The sequence below is a fragment of the Acomys russatus genome, chromosome 28 (assembly GCF_903995435.1).
Source record: "Acomys russatus chromosome 28, mAcoRus1.1, whole genome shotgun sequence".
In the NCBI taxonomy this organism is placed as follows: domain Eukaryota; kingdom Metazoa; phylum Chordata; class Mammalia; order Rodentia; family Muridae; genus Acomys; species Acomys russatus.
This window is the reverse complement of record NC_067164.1, coordinates 26,802,291-26,817,806: the sequence shown is the minus strand read 5'-3', so window position 1 is coordinate 26,817,806 and position 15,516 is coordinate 26,802,291. Positions and strand designations below refer to the sequence as shown.

Here is a 15,516-nt window from a genome sequence, read left to right as displayed (position 1 = left end):
TCTGGAGGAGCTCCTGTACCCCCACTATGGCACTGGCATCTTCTCCCAGACCGGAGAGGTGTTGAGTGTCCTCTGTCCTTGCCTGTCAGGCTGCTCCGGTGGATGTCTCGGATGCCACTGGTTCCTGGTGGCTCTCTTTCTTATTCCGCCTTATCCATCAACATCGTTTGCCTAAATCTGAAGCCCAGTTACTAAACAGAAACGCTCCTGAGCCCAGGCAACTTGTAATCTGCCAAGTCAACTTATTTGGCTTAGTATAGGGCTACATTCAATATTTTCTAACCATCTTGTTTTGACCAAGTTTGGAGGGCTCCAGACCTTTGTAAAGTGTCACATGTGCATGTCTCAACAAGAATGCGGCATCTCTAAGCACAGGGGCTCATATTACCTTGGCACCCTTCAGAGCGGCTCACTCGTTGACTTCCTCTATACAACAGCGCATGCTCAATTTGCTCCTGATACGTGGCTACTGGGTGTTCGAGATAGCGCATGCTCAGTTTGCTCCTGGAAAGATACGAAGTCACTGCTTGATTTTTTCACGACACTAAGCCATGAGCGGAGTCTGTATCCCAGTAAGGTCTCTTGTGGGAACTCAATGTAGAAGTCCAAGGAGAGCTGTTCTGGCTGGGCGAGAGGAGCCTTAGGGGTTTCTGTCTCCTCACCTAGGAAGAAGCCCACCTCACGTCTACGGAAGCCTGCAGGTCCTACATACGGGGCTCTGACTCCTGACAAAACTCTGTTCCTTACTACATAAGCCACCGTCCCTGAGATTCCGTCTCTTCTCTGCAAAATGAGCACACCAGTGTCCCATCCGTTAAAAGTCGGGGTTTAAGGGCTAGTACATAGTACGCATTTAGAATGTAGGCCAGTAGCATTGCTAACCATCACATCCCTTTTCCTCCTAGGGACATAGTTTCCCAGGGGCAAAGAACAGAATGTCCAATGGAAACAGTTCCCCTGGGACCACAAATATTGCCTATGTCAGTGAGAAGTTACAGGAGTCAAAAATCCTTTCCGTACTAAACCACTGTTCTTTGGACATTTTGTTTTCAAAAATAAAGCCCGACGACAAAAACATCCCAACCTGAATTTTCCAGTGAGTGTGGGTTAAGATGCTGTGGACGCTAAGATACACTGGAATAAATCTTCATCCTGGACTGCTCGTAGAAGGGCAGTCCCACCTCTTGAGCACATCAAGATGGGCGTTGCCTCTTGCACTGCCCATCGGGGGCCCCAGTCTCCGCACTGAGCAGCTATGTATGGAAATTTCCTGTCTATGTCACCTGGAATCAATCCCTCTCCTCCTCCAAGTCCGCAGAGGAGCGGATGTCCAGGCATCAGCTTCTGTGATAAGCTTTTCTAAGCTTTACTCAGTACCCCAAGGGCCATAGTCCTTCAGCAATGTTCTTCCAACCACACCAACAGGGTTTCAGCTCCCTCAGCTGGAGTTCTGGAAGGAAGAAGCCCAGGTTTTGTTTTTTATATACTCCTGGATGGGTTCTGGTAGACAGCAGGGACTCAATGGACAAATGTTGGTTCAATAGTTTCATAAATGAATTGCTAAAAAGCAGATTTGGGTTAATGAACCAAGTCTAAGATCTAATTTGGAGTCACTGACTTCTCTCTTTATGTGTTTGTTTGCCCACACTCATAGAATATATATACATATTCTTAGCCAGGCAGTGGTGGCACACGCCTTTAATCCTAGCACTTGGGAGGCAGAGGCAGGTGGATCTCTGTGAGTCTGAGGCCAGCTTGGTCTACAAAGAGAGTTTCAGGATAGCCAGGGCTATTACACAGAGAAATCCTGTCTCGAAAAACCAAAAAACAAACAAAACAAAATCCCCAAGAATATATATATTCTTTATAAGAATATATGTATATACTTATAAAGAATTGATATGTATATGAAGAAAATATATAATTCTAAAGAATATGTATTCATATATACGGCCAACAAACTGAGTTCACACACACACACACACACATTCTTATAAAGAATATATTTTCTTATTCATATATATTTTCTTATTAAGGGCCAACAAACTGAGTTTGATCCCTAGGACCCACATGGTGGAAGGAAAGAACCAACCCTCAATGGTTGACCTCTGACCTCCACACTAACACTGTGGCACACAAAGAGTGGGGAGATAAGTATAATTTTAGGAAATAATCTATTAAATTATAAAATTGCTAGAATCTTTCCGATCAAGAAAATGATCCTGTCACCTTCCTAGCAAGCATAAATCCCCAGTTGGTTATGTCCTGCTCTGATGAAGCAAAAAGGCTTTGACAAGGCACTTAAGAGCCACCTTCTTTCTAGGCCACAGAAGCTTATTTGGTACCTACAGGCCGATGGCTCCTTCATCCCCAGGTCCTCTGTCCTGCCTTTCCTGTTCCACCTGGCTGGCTACCCTTCAGTCTTGCCTTGCTAGCCCTATCTAGTTTCCCCCACCCTGAACTAATAATGTCTGTGTTTACGAGCCATCTTGCTTTTCTTCTGTTCTCCCCAACTCTTGTCAGGGCAGGGGTCATGTCTAACTTCCTTACCTCCATATCCTTAGGCTAGCACATGACACCAAATATTTTAGGCACTGAACAACTGCAAGAGCAACTAAATCTGTCTACAAAAAAAAAAATGGAATTTCAGCCAGGCAGTGGTGGCGCATGCTTTTAATCCCAGCACTCGAGAGGCAGGGGCAGGCGGATCTCTGAGTCTGAGGTGAGCCTGGTCTACAGAGTGGGCTGTACAGGGCTACACAGAGAAACCCTGTCTTGAAAAACAAAAAAAAAAAAAAAAAAAAAAAAAAAAAAGAAAGAAAAAAAAAAAAAAAAAAAAAAAGAAAAATGAAACTTCATTAACTATAGTATGGGATATGGGATACACTAAGTTTATGGCACTCAGTTTGAACTTTCAGCAACATTTACTATTAACCATGACCTCGAGAGGAAACTGTTAACACAGCTGATCTGCCTTTCTCAGTCCTTGCTTATCTCTGGGAACACCTGTAGTCTTGGCAATGACTCCCAGCCAAACCAAACACTGCAGTCCTGAACTGCTCACTAGTTAGGCTATTTTTGTATCCTGTCCCACCCCGAGGCAGTGAGAGGGCCAGGATAAAAGCTTTGCTTAAATGAGGTGATGTGTGGCTGGTACTCAGTTAAGCCTCCTGGACTCCTGCTGGTTGGTCACACAGCTATGAAGAACTCTTGACTCCAAGGCTTGAGTGGACGTCCCTAGATGGGGGGCTTTGCATGTGTCTCTGCAGTGTACAGCTGGTAAGAAACATGCAATATATGCACTGGCTACGGAGGGGGGCAGAACCTGTGCTGACATCTCTAGCTTTTGCTATCATGGCCTCAGCCTGCTGCCTCTATCCTGTATCCTTGCTGCAAGCTCTACCTTCCAGCAAATCCTTAGTGGATAGTCATGGACCCCGGGTGCCTCCTCCTTCCTGTGGCACTACTCTTAGCTTTCCCCTGTTCAACATTGATATTTATTTCTACTTCCTTTGTTGGCTCCTTGCTCTACCAGACTGTAAATGTTGGACTAGCCTTCAGCTTTGTTGTAGCTTTTTACTTATCTCCACTCTCTTGTAAAGTTATTACTTTCAGGGATGTTGATATTGTCAGTAGTAGAATGATTGCCAAGTTCATTTTCTTTTCTTTTCTTTTCTTTTTTTCTTTTTTTTTTTTTTGGTAGCCTTGGCTGTCCTGGACTCGCTTTGTAGACCAGGCTGGCCTCGAACTCACAGCGATCCGCCTGCCTCTGCCTCCCGAGTGCTGGGATTAAAGGCGTGCACCACCACGCCCGGCTCCCCAAGTTCATTTTCATGGCCAAATTTCTTTTTAAAAAAAAAAAAAAAAATGTATTTATTGTGTCATATAGTGTTTTGCCTGCAGGTACACCTGCAGGCCAGAAGAGGGCACCAGATCTCATTATAGATGGTTATGAGCCACCATGTGGTTGCTGGGAATTGAACTCAGGATCTCTGGAAGAGCAGGTGGCACCCTTAACCTCTGAGCCATCTCTCCAGCCCCAAACTTCTCCTTTTTGTTGGCTTCCCCCATTAGCAAGTGTGAGAATTAGCCATGCAGCCTGACTCTCTACTGCTATTCTTAGCCTATTATGGGCTGTACCGAGAGGACTGGCTCTTACTTCCCATCAAGAATCAATTGGCCAAAGAGCTTTCTGTGTAAGAGGCCTGGCAGTCTCTGTAACTGCTGTGACGTGCTAATTGGTGCAACTAAACACCACCTGAAGACATTTACAAAGAAGACTTGAGATGAGGTGGGACTGTGACATTTCCTATTTTTCCTTCCTGTTTCTCACAAGTAGGAGGCAACTGGGCTGCGCTGTTAATTATCTTTACTATCATTGACTCCAAAGGAGCAAGAAGAAACAAAACAATTGTCCTCAACTGAGCAGGCCTTTTGTGAACTTTAACTCTGTGCCTTTGGTGCTATCAGTAAGGTATAAAGGAATCTTCCTTTAAAATAGAAGAAAGATCGTGACCATCACATGCCGCACATTCGTTTGTGCCTCTCATGGGACAGCTGCCTACATTCTCACAAAAGCAAATGTCTACCACTGAAAGACACTGTTTAAATTGTTACCCTGTCTTGTTCTAACACGCCTCTGGTCAGTGTTGTATGTGGGCAGGAATCAAGGACAAAAGAGGGGACAAACCACTCCAATCTCATTGGTGAATAAGTCAATTATTTCCTTTGCTGTCTGAAAGACACTAAAAGTCCTTTGGTTCCCTCCTGTATCTAACTATGGTCTCAGTCCACCAAAATTATATTCCCGTAACTTTGCTGCAGAAGCAGTGACTTGGGCCCCACCCACTGGCTCTCAGACTATTGAAACAATGGACCCCCCCAAAATTGAAATTTCTGTAGGAACCTCATGCTGAGGGGAAAAAAATGTCTGGAGCCTGCTTCAGCCAGAGGAGGACATGTGTCCAGCAGATGACGGTTCATAACCTTCTCTCTGTGCCTCAGATGCTTCACTTGTGGAGACGATTCCTCCTTTTCGGTGCCCACTATTCTGCCATGCCCCCTTTACTATGCCTGTGTATGGCTCATAACACATTTGTGTGCACAGTTTCGAGAGAATCAGTATAATGTTCAAAGTACATGTAAAGGAGAAATAAAAGAGGAATTATATAAAATATGACGCCAGGTTGTAAAACCTCTTGAGGTGACTCCCACCAAAAGGCAAGGAGAAAGTCAAATATGTACACAGGTTATAAACGGCAAAGGTTCATCTCTGTAGCCATCGGTGACAGATAGGACTTGGAGGGTGTGAAAATATCTCACAGTTGAGAGTGAAACAATGTCAATTCTCGTCACGTTATCTGCAGTTGAATTTGTGGAGAGTTCAGTATGCATTAAAACTGTGAGGGGAAAGTGCTTTGTTTTGGACATCAATCCTGTTTTGGGTTTAGATATTGGATAGGCCTGTCACCCATGGAGGACGTTAGAAAACTGAAGGGACTAATCCTTCACTGGGTATGACTGTTCTATGCTGTTTAACCAGACAAGTGTGCTGGTCACAGCCAGCCTTTCCCTTTTCCTTTTGCCTCGGAATCCAAGAATGTGGGCACTTGAGCCAGGAGAGTGGGCGAACCACCAAAAGATGGAACTCAAGGTGTGCCAGAACGGGACCAAAGACTCCACTGCAGCTCACTCTGCCCGTGAAGAATGTTAATACCCGTGTCAACTCTTTCCGAACCACAGGGTCCAGGGGCAAGCGGGGACAGGTGGAAGAGCAAAGCAGGGACAGAAAAGGAGAGCCAGGGAGACCTTACCGCAAGGCGGCTGCCTACTCAGACCTTGGCCCCAGGTAGCTTTTGGTTTTAGTCAAACGTCTGTAACAAACAATGGGGGAATTTATCTAAGCCCAATTATTTGTAAACAATTCACTGTGTGTGTGTGTGTGTGTGTGTGTGTGTGTGTGTGTGTACCCTCAGAAGCCAGAAGAGAGCATTGTAGCCATTAGAGCTGGTGTTACAGGCAGTGGGTAGCCACAGGATATGGGTGCTGGCAACTAGGCTCCAGTCTTATGGCAGAGCCACAAGTGCTCTTAATGGCTAAGCCATTTCTTCAGCTCCAATTCTTTACAAATAAATCAAGGTGGTGATAACGGCGTTATATAATCATTGTTAGAATGATTAGGACACACACACACACACACACACACACACACACACACACACACTGCCTGACAAACATAGAAGTTACTTAATGCAGGCTACTGTTGTTACTTCTTAAAGTCCTTAAAATATTTCTGTTTAAATATATTAGAGATTTGGAATGCAAGTTGACACAAGCTGTCAGTAAAAGTGAAGCAAAGTAAAATGCTGGCTTAGTCCTTGGATATTCTCTGTCTCAGTTTCCACATAAAACATCATACCAAAAATGCAGAGACTATGTAACACAGTTTCCTACATTTGAAAAAAAATGCGGTGTATTGTTAAGACCCCTGAATTAAAACAAGGCTTTATTTGCTATATCTGTTAAAAGGAAATGCTTGCTAAGCTTAGGTAACTTTAAATCTAACACGTAGACAATGAGATCTAAAATTCCAGGGTTTTATGTTCATCTTGGGGTGTAGTCCTGGGCATGTCAGTATTTTCATCACTTTATGCAGGAGCTCACCCGAGCTCGTCTTTTTGAGAGCATGTTTGGAAAATAAGCAGAATGTGATGAAAACCAACTGGGGTGCTCAAATCTTAAATACATGGCTCCTCTTCCCTCTCCCCTAAAAAACCACTAGCTAAAACCTATCCAGTCAAAGGCAGCAGAGTGTGAGAGAGAAGGCGTAAGCCTGTGGGACCAAGAACCGAAGCCATTTCTGGGGAGATTTCTGGACACCTGAGAAGTCAGACAGGCTCCAACCAACCCGTGGGAGTGAGAGGGAAACGAGAGAAAGAAAGCCTTCCTGTGCTGCTTCAGCCACAGCGAAAAGCCACTGCGGTGATTTTCCCAGTAATCATGGAAGGAGATACCGTAAACAGTGTGCTAGAGGATTTCCGCCTAAATATGCGTTTCTGGAGAAATTACAAATCGATAATATAACAGTGTAAGTTTTTTTTATTACTTTAAAAATTTTGTGTGGGCTTGGTACATGTACCCCACAGCACATGTGTGGAAGTCAAAAGACAGCTTGTGGAGGGCGGCTTTCTCCTTCCACCACGAGAGTCCCAGGAGTCAAACTCAAGTCATGGCAGGATAGGCAGCAAGTGCCTTTACCAACCGAGTCATCTCACTGGCCCGATAAATTATTATTATTTTTTTAAGATTTATTTATTATTTATACAGTATTCTGCCCACCCGTGTGCCTGTGCCTGCCCACCACAAGAAGGCACCAGATCTCATTACAGGTGGTTGTAAGCCACCATGTGGTTGCTGGGAATTGAACTCAGGACCTTTGGAAGAGCAGCTGATGCTTTTAAACCTCTGAGCCAGCTCTCCAGCCCTGATAAATTATTTTTTTTTAATAATTTATTTTTATTTGATGTGCATTGTATGTCTGTGGGTGTCAGATTTTGGAGTTACAGACAGTTGTGAGCTGCCATGTGGGTGCTGGGAACTTAACTCCGGTCCTCTGAGTTCAACCACTGAGCCATCTCTCCAGCCCCGATAAATTATTTTTAAAAGGCATTTTTGTTATTTATACAAAGCATCTGGTCATACATAGTGAATGTGTATCAAGCTCTTCTTATTTTGTTTGTAGTAAATGTGAGTGTCAGTGTCAGTACTTGCATGGTGGTCAGGCTTGGAGACCAGCACTGTTGCCCACCGAGTCATCTCACCACCCTGATGTAAATCAAATCCTTAAAACTTCCTTAGACTCAGGAACACACCCACATCAATATCTCCTACTGTTTAGGAACACGTCCGCAACAATGTTATTATTGACCAGGATCAGCACTTAAGCAGCAGTGCTTACATTGCATGAAGCCCAGGGTTGGTTCACAGCTACAAAGTTGGCTACCTACAAGTTGAACTTGGGCCCGGTGCTCCCAAAGCCTGTGCTCAACACTGCTGTCCCAGGTATCAGCATGTTCACCACAGCAGTGCACATAGTAGGAAGCGTTTCGAAATAAGCTAAATAGCCTCCAATCATTTTCATCTGTGGCAAGGTGGTTTCTCGAAAGAGAAAGGATGTGTGTTTGGAGATTAGCAAGCCTGGGTTTGAATTGCTGTGTGTGTGTGTGTGTGTGTGTGTGTGTGTGTGTGTGTGTGTGTACACAGAGGTCAGAGGTGAACACTGAGTGTCTTCCTTTACTGCTTTCCACCTTATGTTTGAGACAGGGTCTTTCACTGACGTTGGAGCTCACTTGTTTGGCGAGACTGGCTGGCAATGAGCCCCAGGGATCCTACTGCCTCTGCCTACGCAGGTGGGATTTCATGTGCAAGGCACCACACACAGTTTTTTATGTGTGTGCTGGGGATCTGAACTCAGGTCCTTACGCTGGTACAGCAAAGACTTCATGGACTAAGCCATCTCTCCAGCCCTGAGTTTGAATCTTCTAGTGCATGTTACCTATGTGATCCCCAACTTCTCCATGACCCACTGAACATATCCTGCAGGATAATGCCAACTGAGTCAGTGACATAGTCTAACACTCGGTATATGGAAGGTAGTTGGGGACAGATTTCTATCTATCCCTTTACAGGAGAAGGTTTCCAACTCAGATATTGAATAACTCATTTCAAATGGTCCTTTGGGATTTTATAGTCAATAACCAGCTCTCTTGCTGTAATCTATGGGAAGAGAGCCTTTGCTGGGCACGATGGTGCATGCTTATAATCCCAGTACTAGGGTAGCAGAGTTAGGACCATGAGATTAGGCAAGCCTGGACTCTATAGTGAGTTCAAGACCAACCCCAGCTACATTTAAAACTCTGTTTCACTCGAGGATGGGGTGGGGTGGGACGCACCTTTAATCCAGGCACTCCAGAGGTAGAGGCAGCAGGATCTCTGAGTTCAAAGCCAGCCTAACAGTTGTTCCAGGACAGCCAGGGCTATACAGTGAGATCCTGTCTCAAACAAACAAACAAACAAACAAACAAACCCACCCCAAACCAAAACCTTGTTTCAGAAAAAAAAAAAAAAAAAAAAAAAAAAAAAAAAAAAAAAGGAGGAGGAGGAGAAGGAGGAAGACACAGAGAAAACAATAGGCCTAAATTGATCTGGTGAGATATAGATAGCCAAACCTGAGAAATAATAAGAAATACATTTGTATCTGAAAGGGGATACCTGCTAGCAAGCAGCAGATAGGACACATCTTTGCTCAACAAATTATGCAATTTATGAATTTGCATATTATGCAAATTATGAACACACACACACACACACACAGTACAAACAGATAGTGAATGTTGTATTGTGCCTTTTAAAAATCTTCCAACTTGGTCATCACGTTTGAGCTGCTTTTCTCGTTTCACCTAAGATTTTTCTACACTATGTCAATAAATAGTAAGAATTCCTTCCAAGCCTGAGGTCAAATATGCTTCCTCTACCATGTCTGAATCTAGGTAAAAAGTACATGTGTGATCGAGTATTGTGTGGGTTTCAATTAAAAAAGAAAAAGAAAAAGAAAAAGAAAAAGATGAGGGCTGGAAAGATAGCTCACTGGATGCTTCTCCAGAAGATCCAAGTTCAATTCCAGCAGCCACATGGAGGCTTACTACTGCTGGGACTACAGTTTCAGGAGATAGCTAGGATGCTCTCTTTGGATTCTGTGGGTATTGCATGCATGTAGTATATATACATACATGCAGGCAGGCAAAGCTCACATACATATAGAATACAATTAAATAATATTAAACAATTATAACAGAAGTAGGTAAGATATGTACCAATGGATTTATATCATCATTTATAACAGAAAGAATCACAAAGTATTAGAGTGCCCCAAAGGTGAATAACTAACAAAACACAGAATATAAAAATTGAGAGAATTCCTATCAGTAGTCCAAATCGTATTTCCTAAAAATAAATAATAAAATAGTGTGAAATGGAGAAGGAAGTAGTAGAATTCGTAACTGTAGAAACAGAAACATGATGGACATTCACAAAACCCAAGATGCATTTGCTCCTCTGAGTGAGGATGCCCATATTGACAGCAGAAGAAAGTAAATACCAACCACTAGAGTGAATCCTGCCTGCTGAGGACACATAACCCAGACCAGAGGGCAAGGTGTCTCGGGAAAACATCTTCCACAGTGGAAAAGAGCACCACCAAGAAGCACCAAGCTTTGGTTATGACACCAAAATGCAGGGTTGCCTTAGCAGCTGGGTCTTAATCACATCTGTACAGTTTAACCGACTCTGGAACCTAATGGCAGATTTGGGATTTTTTTCTTCTTCTCCAGTTCAAGTGATTACTTTAGAGGTGCATATCAGCATAAACACGTGACTTCTGGTGCCAGGATTTATTTGTACATGATAGCCCCTCTACCCCTTAACCACAAAAGTGTGCACGAGGAGGTTAAAAAGCAAAGTAGAGCCTACCTACTGGCTTTCACTATCTCGGGGTTTGCTTTCAGGTGAGTAGGTGGCTCACAGTCAGACAGTCCCACCATCTCTCCCAAGTACCTTGTGTTTGAAAACACAAAAGCGTACAGGTCACTTAATACTTGGACTAACAGCATTCCATCAGCTTGTCGTTTCAAAATGATTGACCAATAGTAGCAAGTTAGGTGGGTTGTACATTTCTTTTATTAATATAGTTAGTATTCTTAAATCTTTTAAAATTGTTCTAACCTGGCCCTTGGGATAAATTATTTGGGCTTGTGGAGCTACTTACTACCTAACAAGTGGACACCTTTGAGTGGACATATCCCCAAAGCAGCCTTTAGTCATTAGAACTCCTTTTTCTCATTTAAAAAAAAAAAAAAAAAAAGCCATAGGGTTAGTTACACATGCGTCCAACTGTACAAAACTATGGCTCTGTCTAATTTGAAAACAACTTAAGTAAACGATAGTTAACAGTAAACAATCAGTATGTGAGGAAGCCAACAAAAAGAGAAACTGAGCTAAATTAAACAGACTTCTTAGGAAGATGTTTACCCTGAAAAGGAACGAAAATACACCTTTCAGATAAATGTCCTTCGGATCCCAAAAGGCAGACCACCAACATAGAGACTAAGTGATTCTCGGTAGAGAAGCTCTGCAAAATCCCCTCTTACTGCACAAAACTTAACAAAACAACAAACGAAAGCAGAAAAGCACCAACAGGGCAAGGTATGCTTTTACCTGCGTGGAGCGCGTTCCGGGAGCCTCACCGACAGGGAGGCTGAAGGTTGGGGACGTGCGCAGGAGGTGACTTACCTCTCACAGATTTCCCGATGCTGTGCAAGTGTGTGATCGAACTGTAGTTCTGAGCAACGCTCTTTAGGAACGCCTCCATCCCTTCCTGGTGGTGGTATCGGAAATCCAGGGCGGCCACAACTGGCAGCAGAAGCCCCAGCCACAGGCGCGCGAGGTCCATGTCCTAGAGGTGGAGGCGAAGGAAAAAGCAGCTGAGGACCACCACCCCGAGGAAGCGCCCGCATTGGCAACCCGGACTCCTCTTCGCCTTCGAGAGCACCTGAGCTCCACGCTCCCTCTTCTGAGGGGCAAGGTGAAGGTGGTCCTACCGGAGTCCCGCAGCCCGCCCGAGTCCCCGCAGCGGTACCCTTCCGCACACCCGGTCTCACCACTGCCAGGCGCGCGAGTCAGCCCGCCAGCAGTCGCCCGGCGCTCCGGGAAGTTATAGCCCGGATAGAGGGGCGGTTCCCGACACGACACGCCGCCGACACGCCCACGCCGTGCCGCGCCCGCCCCGGAGGCGGGGTCTCCACCCAGCTCTAGGGACCGCGATCCTAGTGGGGGTTTTGCGGTGTCTGGTCCCCGGCTGGTGGGCGGTGGAGTGCTACCCGTCAGCGCCGGTGTTGGATGTGTGACTTGGCTTCGGCCACGGCGTCCCAGGGACGCTGCGCAGACGGTGCCCACGGTGCGCGCGGTTGGGCCACCTGGAGTCCAAGCTGGGACCGGCTTCCAGCCCTGTCCTGCGACTGGGGACACCCGGGAGCGTTTAAGAAAGAACGTGTGTGTGAGCTTTACGCCCTAAGTGTGCAGCGCAGGAACTGGTGCAACAAAGATTAGTAGATGGGATTTGACAGCTTCAGAGTTAAGTTTGTGACCAACTTGCGGGACAAAAGCAGAGTCGCTGTCGCTACTCCGTATTCCTCAGGCCAGTTCCGGTGCTTCTACCTAAAATGCTGCGTTCTGGGAGGAGGGGGTGGGCTGTGTTTGCTTTAAACAAAACACAGACCGTGCCTGAGGAGAAGTGGTTCATGACTCGGGGCCATCCCGCTGAACACAGACCGTGACTGATGAGAAGGGCTTCGTGACACGGGCTACCGTGTTCTAGAGAGGACACCACATACACCGGCCCACTGCCCCATGGATTTACATACACTGTTAAAAGAAATACCGACTCCTGATAGGGTCTGGTGCAAACAAAACTTCGAAAGCTACCGATTTGTTACAACACTCTTGAACAGATTTTAAAAACAGGGACCATCCCAAATTGATGAGATGGAATTTCCTTCCCGGGGCACAAAAGGAGGGGGTTATTAAAAGGACCCTTGAGAGCGGGGAAAGATGGTTCAAAGGGTAAAGATGCTTAGGCTGCGCGCCTGGTTACCAGAATTCAGATCTCAGAACCCGAAGAGTAGAAGGAGAGACTAGATGCCACACAGTTGTCCTCTGACCTCCACGGGTGCCATGTGACCCTTGCTGCCCACCTCCATGTCCATACAACATAATAACGAAAGAATTGATTTTTAAAACAACAGTTCTCAACCTGAGGGTCGCGACCCCTTGGGGATCAAATGACCCTTTCACAGGGATCACATGTCAGATAGATATTTACACTAGGACTCACAACAGTAGCAAGATTACAGTGAATGGCTGGGGGGGGGGGGTCACCACAGCCCGAGGAACTGTATTAAAGGGTTGCAGCATTAGGAAAGGTGAGAACCGCTGTTTTAAAGGTTAAAAATAAAAAGGGGGCAGAGTGGAGGGTAACAGACTGCCTGTCCTCTCTTACAGCTGCAGACGGTGTTAGGGGGTGAATCCCCAGGGATCTTCAAGGCCTCCTGGGAGGCCTGGAGACAGGAAGTCCATCCTCTGACCTAGTGCTATGTGAATTCCCTGTGCTGAGTGAGCTAAGGACTCTGTAAAATGGAGGTCATTTTAGGCAAGTGTGTTGTTAGGACCACGCGGCATTTAATGAAATAAGCCCAGTTTAATTAATACATCTTTAAGGAGAATTTTCTGGAAAATTGGAAAACTGTAATACAGCAGTTGTTGTTTTTGGAATGACGCGTGCTAAATGTAACTGCCACCAGGGCTTGGAAGAGGTTCACCTCTGCCTGACCTTGGATGAACGGAGCTGAAAGGAAAGGTGGGGAACCTGGCTTGAGGACAGCCACCTGGCTAATGCAACTACTATGCGGAACAGGAAGGAGATGGGCAAAGTGAAGAATTGCCTCACTGGAGGTCACTGACTGCTGCAGAGACAAACGGAAGCAGTGTGTGACTTCCTGTAGCACAGCAGGTCTCAACCTCTACTTCGCGACCCCTTCTGGGGGCAAACAACCCTTTCACAGGGGTCATATTATCAGATAACCCGCATATCAGATATTTACATTACAATCCATAACGTAACAAAATCCCAGTTACGAAGCAGCAATGAAATAATCTTATGGTAGAGGGGGGCCTCACCACAACATGAGGAACTATATGAAAGAGTCGCAGCGGTGGTAGGAAGGTTGGGGACCGCTGCTGTGGTAGCTCTGTGACTGGAGGCTGGGAGGTGGTGGCTTTGTCCATACTGAGATGGGTGGTCCACCCTCATCCAGGAAAATGAAGAGGTGAGAAGAACATGCAGTTGCTGCCCTGGAGGTTCACACCATGTAAGTAGAACCAGGCAGGGAATCAGAGGCCTCAGGTCCTGAAGGTTAAGTCCTTAGTGACCACAGTGTGATCTAAGGACATTGATGTCACCTGGAGCATACTGAAAATTCAGGGTCTCTTATCCCATTGCAAGCCTTAACAGAGTTCCAGAGATACATACAGTGTTCAGGTTGGAGACACGCTGCTGAAGAAGAAGAAGAAGAAGAAGGAGAAGGAGAAGGAGAAGAAGAAGAAGAAGAAGAAGAAGAAGAAGAAGAAGAAGGAAGAAGGAAGAAGGAAGAAGGAGGAGGAGGAGGAGGAGGAGGAGGAGAGAAGGTTCCATGTGAGAGTATGAAAGCTGCAGAATAAAACTTTAAGCTCACAGAGGAAAAAAGAAAACTCAAACTCAGAGGCAACTTTTCTTATGATGAAATGATTAAAATAAACCATAGTTTAATGGCCCATAATTTGGCAATACAATAGCATATCGTTTCTATATGAGTAATCTGGGCAAAAAGCTTACAAGAAAAAAGACAAACCAAATGTTACGGGGTTTTGCTGCTGCTGCTGCTGCTGCTGCTGTTGCTGCTTCTGTTGTTATTTTAAAGATTTATTTATACAGTCTTCTGCCCACATGTGTGCCTGCATGCCAGAAGAGGGCACCAGATCTCATTGTAGAAGGTTGTGAGCCATAATGTGGTTGCTGGGAATTGAACTCAGGACCTTTGGAAGAACAGACAGTGCTCTTAACCTCTGAGCCATCTCTTCAGCCTAAAATGTTATGGTTTGTACATTAATGGCCGCACAGGCTCCTGTGTTGAAGGCAGGGTCCTGTGTAGCAGTGTTCAAAGTTGGGGTATTTGGAAGCTGATTGGATCATGAGGACTGACTTCATCAATGGGTCAATCCATTGGTGCATACGCAATTGATGACTTTACTTCAAAATGACGGACACTAAGAGATAGGGCCTGGTTGGAGGAAGTAGGTCATTGGGGAAATGACTTTCAAGGATGAGTCTTCTAGCCTTTTCTGCTAATTGCTCACCCTCTGTTTCCTGCCTCTCCAGAGGCGAGTGACTTCATTTGGTCATGCTCCCATGGTGACCCCCCCCCACCATAGTCTACAGTCTACAGATAGAAACCTTTGAACACAAATAACTCTTTCTTCCTATTGGTTGTTTTTCTCAGGTGTGTTCTTATAGCAACAAAGGCCAATTGGTATAGCAGGAGACCGAATTACCAGCTCTTAACAAACTCAAGAATAGGCAGTGGACATTAGTAGGATACTGTTGACAATATAAATAGCCAAGAAACATAGTGAATGTTACCGACCTGGCTAGTAAAGAGTTAACATATTTAAATGGTAAGGCGGTGCTTTGTTCTTGCTAATGAAAAAGGTTGACAGTGGCAGGAAATGGACAGGATCTGGAGAAATGATAATCTGTTCTTTTAGTTGTGTTATACACAGTTACACTTGTGTTATACACAGTTACACTTGCTGAGAGAGCTGCCTGAGAAAGGACAACGAAGTTTCGAGTGTGCCCTTTCTTCTTTAAAG

The 15,516-nt window shown here is 45.2% G+C and overlaps 1 protein-coding gene across 1 annotated transcript in view; it reads right to left on the bottom strand.

Moving 5' to 3' along the window:
- Cpm (carboxypeptidase M) overlaps positions 1-11,798 on the bottom strand; it is a 55,728-nt gene extending 43,930 nt beyond the window's left edge. The window contains exons 1-2 of the mRNA XM_051170850.1: positions 11,715-11,798; positions 11,347-11,509 (exon numbers count right to left, since the gene is read on the bottom strand). Coding sequence (XP_051026807.1) covers positions 11,347-11,506 — 160 coding nt within the window. The 5' untranslated portion in view covers positions 11,507-11,509; positions 11,715-11,798. The remainder of the gene's footprint in view (positions 1-11,346; positions 11,510-11,714) is intronic.
- Between the last annotated feature and the right edge of the window lie 3,718 nt (positions 11,799-15,516).